Below are 9165 nucleotides of genomic sequence, written 5' to 3'. Positions count from 1 at the left end.
AAACCATTTATCAAGGTAGTTTACCAGGTTAATTTTGAAATGCCAAGAAAAAATGGCTTCATGGTAACTAGCAGACGAAATTGCCGAGAAGCAAACAAAACCAGGCTGTGAAAAGTAATATTCGCAGTGCTTTTTCACTTCTCATTAAAAAGTCAATCAAAAGTACTTCAGCAAAAAGTGATCATTATACAACCAGGGAACAGATTTCAATTTTCGAAATACAACAAAAACTAAGTAGAAGATTGTGTTAGTTTTAAATTATATCTAGTTTAAAGCTGTGTGCATATGAAATTTTTCCTCCAATTAGGTCGAAAAAAAAGATTATCAGATCACGCCAGCAAGAAATTTAAAGTTATAATTGCTGAAAAGATCTCAAAATTTTACCAATTAGTTGGGCAGCAAAATAATGTCGACATTAATTTGAAGTTCCGAGATGGAGCACTTTCCTCTACAAATCCCAGCAAACAGTAAATACTTAAACACTCATTAAAAAGAACTAGAGTAGTGCTAACTTCGCACGCCTACTAATCTGAGTAACAAAGAGTGATATACCAGGCTCTTCTACTACTCTTAGGATACAAACTCGAGGGTAGTAGATTATACTTTACAAGAGAAAGCGAGTTCCATTGCGAAGTGTCTGGTCTAACGCTAAGAAAAAGAAAACAATTTAAGGAATTTGTGGCGCTATGATTAAGAAACATACGATATTCTCAGTACAACCAAAATAAGAGACCAATCTACAACTTCAAGCTAGAAACTTGTTGGTATTCATTTTGAAGAGAAGCTCGTCGTTGGTCAATCCACAGCCCAATCAGACGAGCATCGGCCACTTGAAAAAGAAAGAAGCATCTAGTGCCATCAGGTAATTCAGGGTAAGTGTTCAATATCTACTTTGTTCAAAAACTCGTCAACAGAATTGTCAAATTATTTCGAAAAGTTTGATCAAAAAAACTATTTAAAGGGAAGAAAAAGCTACTCGAGAGCAATTTGATAGTGTTCTAAGGTTCGGCATTTTCGGAACATTCAATTGGTCGTTTCAAGAGAATTTGTTCTGAAAATTGACCCGCGCACTTCTGCAGATATCTATGTACCGAAATGGGAGCTTGAAATTTAAAACTGACACTATGTCGACGAGTGACAAATCCTCAGATGGTTTTTTATTGTGGCCGGGCTTTCTTAAAAATATCAGTTGACCAGTAAATGAATAATAACTTCACTATCTGTTAGAATAAGTCCTTCATGGTAAACTAGATTAATCAATGAATATTTTTAAAGTAAACTTACATTCCACCAGCTTAGCAGTTTCCTAAATTGTTTGTTCTTCGTTCGAATAACATTGCCGGAAATAGCCGCGATAGACGCTTGTGGCTTTCCATGAATTGAAACAACTAAAGAAATAAGATAGACAAATCGAGACAACCAGCCCTTTAATAGACCACTAGACTTTTTGAGTTAGATTCGGACTGTCAATTTTATGACACATATGGTCTATAAGGAAAACGCCCCGAATGGGTTTTTTCAAAACAAAATGATATTCGAAATCAAAAACTCAAGAAAAATACTCAAGAATTAGGGCATGAAAGTTTGGCACTACTTAGAGGCACACTAATGATCTTTAACTAGTAAATATTCACAAATTTTAAAGTTTCATAACTAAGTTCAGAAGTCATTTTTTTGTGAGGTAAGTCACACACTTGACATAAAAGCAGGAAGTCAGGTCGAAGAAATCATCGATGGAGACGACGAATTAAAAAACATAGCAGGACAAGTCCTGAAGTACAATTCAAAGAATTGAATAGAAAACTTAGAAGTACTCTGCCTGACCAGAAGATCAATTGAACAATGTTAGCCAAAACACAAACAAAATCATCTAAAAAATTGAGAAACGAAAGCAATCAAACAAACTAAACAAAAATCAACTTGTTGCTAAAACTCTTTAAGCTTTAACCTTTAAATTTTATCCCTTTAAATAAACCTATTTCAAAAATATGTTCGGAACCAATTTTTCTTTCTGAAATCGGTCCAGTTTTATATTGAAGACCTGGAAAAAATTCATTGGACCTTGAAGAGCGATTAACTCAAAAAAAAAACAATTTTTTTTAAATGAAATCAATCGCAAACTTTAATAAAATGTTGCAAAAATTTGTGATAATAATATCTTCAGAATACTTCCTGTGTCTCTCGAGGTTATCCAGTAACCCTATTCAAATCCTCCAAAAATTCATTGGCTCAAAGATCGATAGGCAATAATTTTCAGAAAAAATTTTAAGTTCCAAAATATAGAATTTCGCTCTATTAAAATGTTGAAAACCATTCCATTGCCCCCAAGCAACTAAATACTAACAAACTATCAAACCCTTGTGGATGAGGTTATCTGGCTCCTGAGGCAAGAAAAACTGAATAAAAGACAAATGTTTTATTTAAAAAAAATGAAAATAGCAAACTTTACCAAACAAATTCTAAAATTCGAAAGTTTAAATTGTAGAAAAATAAATCCACTGAACTTAACAACCGTGCAGTAACTTTTTATCAGACCATGGAATAGATTTTCTGGCACTTGAGAATGTACAAATAACAAACATTGACAAAAATTTTAGGAAACCTTAAAAAAATTGCAGATTGTATACAAAAATGCTAAAATTCGAGACCTTAAAATGTTGAGACCAATCCATTGATACTAGAAACTATACAGTGTCCTACTATCAAATCATACGCAGATTCCCTGGCCCCTGAAGCGAAAAAACTCAAAAAAGACCAGCATTTCAATTTTCAAAAAAAATTAAAAAATAACAAAAATTAGTATTTTTTTGCGTGTTTGTGTTTGTAGTATCAAAACATATAGCTTATAAAATTGTCATAACAAGTAATTTTGTCTCGCAAAAGGCCTTCATCAATTTTTAATATGTTCAATTTTAAAATAATCAAACAAAACATTCAAAAAAATCACAAAAAAAAATGAAAAATTGCACCATTTTGAGCCCAAAAACACCTAAAATTGAATTTTTAACCTTAAATTAGGGTTGCACCACAATTAGGGATGCCATCAGCTGCACCACTCTATGCACTTTATGGACTAATAAAGCCCTCTTTGGGCCTCTAATGAAACCTAATGCCTACCGTGCTTTACCTGTTTATCCCGTTTTGAAAGATCAGTCATTGAAAAATGTGTCAACTTATCTTAAAAAAAACACAGTGCCCCAATACAATTCAAATTCTTTGAATTGTGAAAAACCACGATGTCCCCAATTATAGTCACTATCGCTTCGCAGCTATTATTAAATCTTTGCCCAGCAGATCATAAAACATGCTCTTATAAATACAAGGGATCTTTTTTATTAAACGCGATAAATGAGAGTATTATTTTCCATCAAAAACCAAACGATTCAAATAACAGCCGAAAAATTGTCATGAGCTTCAATAAAAAGCTCATGCATCGTTTATGCAAAATTTGCTCCTAGTAAACTCAGAACATTATCTTGAAAAACTATCAAATCTATAATGTGTGTGGATGGATGACCTCGGGTTTTACTATTTTATCCCGCTTCACAAACTCACATATTGACAAAAAGCGAAATGCGTACAATTGAAAACACTTTCAGAACATTTGCAATTGTCTTTCTTCACTACTACCCATCATGTTTGAGTGCACATATCAAGAAAAATTAATGGGTGGGAAAATGCGTTTAAACAATTGCTTGAAGACAAAACATGCCTTCAAACAACTGATGAATGGTTGATTTTATCAGTTGCTAGCAGCGGCCTATGGAAGCTAGCGTCAGCTCGCGGATTTTAATCTGAATTTTGAGAATATTAAGGCTCTGAGAGAACGTCTCGGTAATTTACTACTCTCTGGGCTTTACCTGAGCTCATTTTTGAGGACGAACGTCAACTCTTCGGAGGAAAAAACATTATCAAACCAAATATGGGTAGCACAAAAAATTGCACAAAAATACCAGCCGGACTAATATAATTACTACAAACTTCATTTGAGAGCAACTAATCAATTGCAACTCCTTTCATCGAAGAAATAAAAAAAAACAACCAACTAACGGACGAAAAAGTTTCAAACGACAGGTACGAGGGGTGTTCACGAAATTATGTCTTCTCAGCAGCATTAAACAAAACATACATTAAAACTAGCATCGCTTTTACAGAATGGCTCAGAGACCTAACACACTCGTGTTCAACCACTTTCTGGAGACCAAAAGTCATCCATGATCACACAATAAATCTCATTAAAAAGTCAGGACTAAAATAGCTAACAATTTTCGGATCTTTTCCGTTTGTGCCCCCCAGTACGTTGTGCTCCCCCAGTTACAGAGCACGTGTAAATACATGGTAAGTAATTATGTAAAAAAATGGCACGTGCGTCTGGAGGTGCAAATAAGATGCTCCTCACTAACCTGGGGGGCACAAAAACGGAAAAGATCCCAATTCTCCTGCAAAAAATTTCAAAAGATCTCTCTCTCTCTCTCTCTCTCTCTCTCTCTCTCTCTCCTCTCTCTCTCTCTCTCTCTCTCTCTCTCTCTCTCCCTCCCTCCCTCCCTCCCCTCTCCTCTCTCTCTCTCCCTCTCCCTCTCTCTCTCTCTCTCTCTCTCTCTCTCTCTCTCTCTCTCTCTCTCTCTCTCTCTCTCTCCCCCTCTCCTCTCCTCTCCTCTCTCTCTCTCTCTCTCTCTCTCTCTCTCTCTCTCCCTCCCTCTCCCTCTCCCTCTCCCTCCCTCCCTCCCCCCTCTCTCTCTTTCTCTCTCTCTCTCTCTTTCATATTGGTGAGTGTGATCATCTAGCAATGTACAAAATTAAAAGATCCAAAAATAAATTTCAATCTCAGATATCGATATAACAAATGTACATTTGATTCAGTCTATTTAAAATTTATATTTTACAATTTACAATTATATACAATTTACGTTCTCATTTACAATCCAATATACAATACAAATTTGGGAAAAATTAGTTTGAACTAAAAGATTTCAAGGATGTTTCCTCTGCCCGTAACACTATCGTGAATACAGAACAATAACAACTCACAATGTATATATAACTATGAGTCATACAAACACTTTGGTGCCAAAACAAAATAATCTGAAATGTCAAACCAGTAGCCTAAAAACTAACACTATCTATTATAGATCAAAGGATACTCCCTAACATTGACTGATTTAACATTCTACAATGGGCTGAGAAAACAGTTCCAAGTTGAGTAGTAATACTAAATTGCCCAGTGTATCTATCTACCTTCTGCCTGTGGAGCCTACATTGGACTGTGTTTCTATCTCTTCAGGTGACTTTGAATTGTTGGCAGAGGCGGGTGCTCTCAGAGGGTCCTTCTCAGCACACATCTTCATTATAGACTGATAAGTCTCCGATTCTGGGGATACTTCATTTCCCTAAACACATTTTTAAATTAATGACTGTCTTCTAAACAATGGACATCAATGACTTTGCTGCACCTGGCCGCTGTTAATCATCTACAGTGAACCAGTTACAATCCAGCAAATTAAAAATTTGCGGTGGTTATTTTGAAAAATGACGCTTAGATATCTAAAGAGGGCAAATACCAAATTAGTTACGGATATGACAAGACGGTTCTTGTGTTTCAACACAACTCTTAAGCTTGCCAAAGAAATTCAGTTTGTGAGAGAATACGCTAGTTTTCGACTTTGTAAATCCAATTACTCAATGAAATTTAAAGTATGCGAACTCAATTGAATTCAAGGATCAAAAAGTCGATTTTTTTTGCAACATTTAACCTATGTTAATCAATTAGAGTATATCATATCAAGAGTGAACAAAGTTTGGAGACAAAAGACAAAAATTCATTTAAAGAAACGTTCAGCTGTTTTCTTGTCTATCAAAGTCTGATATCCAAAATTTTTGAATGTGTTTCATCCACGCAAAATTTTACATTGCAAAAGTAGAAGATTTTTTTGTGGCTTCAAACAAAGGTCAACAATTGAAAAACCTAGCCGCTTAACGTCGGGCGAATTGCTCTCAAACAACCGGCGATTGGTTGGCCACAGTAGTAGGACAGCTGGGGCTCAGAGATGCTACTATTAGTGGGGGAATAGCGGAGTGGGGATCAAGCGAGGGGGGCATGGCTGGGCGAGAAGGGATCCAAATCTTTAGGTGGAGGAGGAGGACGGGGTGAAAGTTGTGTGTGTGCGTGTGTTGGGGGGGGGGTGACTGAGGGGGGAACGGCGGTCAAACTTTTAAGATTAAGAACCACCCTTCACATTAAGAAGTTGTCTTTTCAAAACAGTGTCGGAGAATTGCGTACTTCGGAAACATAAGGCTGCTCGGCCTTACCTGACGGGCTTGACCTGTTTATCTGGTTTTGAGGACCAAAAGTTGAAAGGGTCAGACAAAAATCGTCGTAAAAAGAACTAATATAATTGCTACAAATTTCGTTTGAGAGCAATTAAACATAAGACGAATTGCTCTCAAAATACAGAAATGAGAATCTGTAGCCAGCTTAAGCCTAAGGAGGCCAGCAAATTACAATTCAGCAAGTTAAAAATTTGCGGTGGTTATTCTGAAAAACGGCTCTTAGATATCTAAAGAGGGCAAATACCAAATTAGTTACAGATATGACAAGACGGTTCTTGTAAGTGTTTCAACACAACTCTTAAGCTTGCCAAAGAAATTCAGTTTGTGAGAGAATACGCTAGTTTTCGACTTTGTAAATCCAATTACTCAATGAAATTTAAAGTATGCTACTCAATTGAATTCAAGGATCAAAAAAGTCAATTTTTTTGCAACATTTAACCTATGTTTATGAATTAGAGTATATCATATCAAGAGTAAACAAATTTCAGAGACAAAACATCATTTAAAGAAACGTTCAGCTGTTTTCTTATCTATCACAGTCTGATATCTAAAATTTATGAATGTGTTTCATTCACGCAAAATTTTACATTACAAAAGTATACGATTTTTTTGTGACTTCAAACAAAGGTAAACAATTGAAAAGCATAACCGACTAACATCGGGGGAAATGTTCTCAAGCAACCGGCGATTGGTTGGCCATGGTAGTAGGCCAGCTGGGGCTCAGAGATGCTAGCATTAGGCGGGGAATAGCGTAGTTGGGGTCAAGCGAGGAGGGGGGCATGGTTGGGAGGGCTGGACGAGAGGGGGATCCAAATCTCTAGGTCGAGTAGGAGAGGACGGGGTGAAAGTTGTCGGGGTGTGTGTGTGTGGACGGGGTGGGTGTGTGTGTGCGCGTGCGTGTGTGTGTGTGTGTGTGCGTGTGTGTGTGTGTGCGTGTGTGTGTGTGTGTGTGTGTGTGTGTACAGCCTCTATACATACCTCGCGTTGAACCCTATACTGCAGCCTATTTGTTGAACCCTATAGTTAGAGCCCACAATGGCAAAGAAAGTTTCAAGTAGCCCTCCGTCGTTATATATTTTCCGAGTAAGAGAAGTCTACTTAATCGGACAAAAATCATCACGCGAAAAGAGTTGTACAAATGGACCAACAGGGCCCAAATAATTGGAGCCCTACAATTATGTCCTGCGTTCGAGAGCTCTTACAAACTTCAAAATTTTCTTCATATTTCCTACAAAATTCAGGTGCTACACACTTTCCATTCATACTAAAATCTTGAATTGAATCAAACTTGAATCAAGAATAGAGTAGAGTAACAAAGTATTGTTTTTTTTCCTACGATTGGACAAGACAAAATTTGGAATATTTTGCCTCTTAAATATATTCTTTCATTTTTAAAAGGTCTGAACAATAAAAACATTGTTGCCCGAAGCTGGGATTAAAATCTATAATCGACTAGATTAAATTAATTATAATATTGAAACTACTTTTTAGCACACGTTTGACTTTCCGCTGTTACCTTTCATTAATAAACGCACGTGATTCAGAGCAGTTACTTACATTTCTGAATGAATGAGATTTTGACAGAGCAGTATAAATTTCAACATCTAAAAATATCCCAAAACAAATTAAACTCTTCAGCACAAGAACGCAAAAAAGATGAACAAAAAATTCATATCTGTTGATTTGTCTTATCTATCGTCGGTCGAATTGCTCTCAAACAACCGGCGGGCGGTTGACTTCGTCAGTAGCTAGCCACGGGGGGGGGGGGGGGGGGGGGGAGAACTTAATGCCCGCTGGGCGCTACCTCTTTATCCCGTTTTTGAGGACCAAAAAGTCAAATGGGTCAGACGAAAAATCGGTTGAGCGAAAAATCGCATAAGACTGACAGGACTAATATAACTGCAACAAACTTGAGAGCAATTAAATATAATATTGAAACTAGCACACGTTTAATTTGACTTTCCGCTGTTACGTCATCAATAAACGCACGTGGTCAGAGAAGCTGCTTAAATTTCTGAATAAAAGAGATTTTGACAGAGCAGTCTAAATGTCAACCGCTAAAAAATTATCTTAAAACCAATTCCAATCTTCAGCACAAAAAACGCATAGGAGATTAACAAAATAATCTATTCATTTGTCTTATCTATTTAGTACATGGCTTGACAATTTTGGACTTAAATTATTTCGACGACAACGAGCTCAGTACTCATAACATTAGCCTTTCCCGCTGCCGCCGTGTCACGTTTGAGTATGTCATTTTGACAGCCAAAATTTTGACATGGTAAAAACTGAGGTGGCCGAAAACCACGCATGGATTTATATTTAACAGACAGATTCAATCAATTATCAACACATTGTGACCGGTAAAGACAGTTTCAAGTGCAAATGTAATACTTTACATGTTAAATCTAGGGTTGTGATAGGGGGTGACCTAATATCTTTCAATTGGACAGAAATTTGTGATCAGTGAATTGTTCTGAGCAACATTTTGGTGAAACCCTAATACAATCTAAACTATCGTTGTGATCGCGAAACAGACCCTTTGGCTCCCCTCGACCCCCGAGGGTAGTTTTACTCGAAGCCCGACTTTGGGCCTGACCCAGACTTGAACCCGCGCGGGTGGTAGCTGCAGAGCTAATAGATCCTCCACCGCTTTCGTTATTTGTGGAAGTTTTGTCAGCCTGTATAGGTTGTCCGGATACATTCAAAGCGACCCCAGGGGTTCCCCCCGATGCACTGGTGGGGGGTTGCACTTTGTTCTTTGCAGTGACGTCTCTCTCTTCCATTATGGCATTTAGATGTCGCATATATGAGTGGTTCTCGTCAACCAAATTGCTC

General features: G+C 37.1%; 1 protein-coding gene across 3 annotated transcripts in view; it reads right to left on the bottom strand.

The window, feature by feature from the left end:
- Nucleotides 1–4796: 4796 nt before the first annotated feature.
- The window catches only part of LOC142341437 (leucine-rich repeat-containing protein 71-like), a 38205-nt gene continuing 33836 nt past the window's right edge, over nucleotides 4797–9165 (bottom strand). The window contains exons 13-14 of one of the 3 annotated variants that reach the window (XM_075392376.1): nucleotides 8867–9164; nucleotides 5311–5387 (exon numbers count right to left, since the gene is read on the bottom strand). In XM_075392376.1, the coding sequence (XP_075248491.1) occupies nucleotides 5380–5387; nucleotides 8867–9164 (306 nt within the window). In that variant the 3' untranslated portion in view covers nucleotides 5311–5379. Of the gene's footprint in view, nucleotides 5388–8866; nucleotide 9165 lie in introns of all 3 variants that reach the window. The other 2 variants (XM_075392375.1, XM_075392377.1) reach the window with 2 other exon arrangements.

This window comes from Convolutriloba macropyga, chromosome 6 (assembly GCF_964194025.1).
Source record: "Convolutriloba macropyga chromosome 6, txConMacr16.3, whole genome shotgun sequence".
NCBI lineage: Eukaryota > Metazoa > Xenacoelomorpha > Acoela > Convolutidae > Convolutriloba > Convolutriloba macropyga.
The sequence above is the reverse complement of the archived record's forward strand: the minus strand, read 5'-3'. Positions and strand labels throughout refer to the sequence as shown.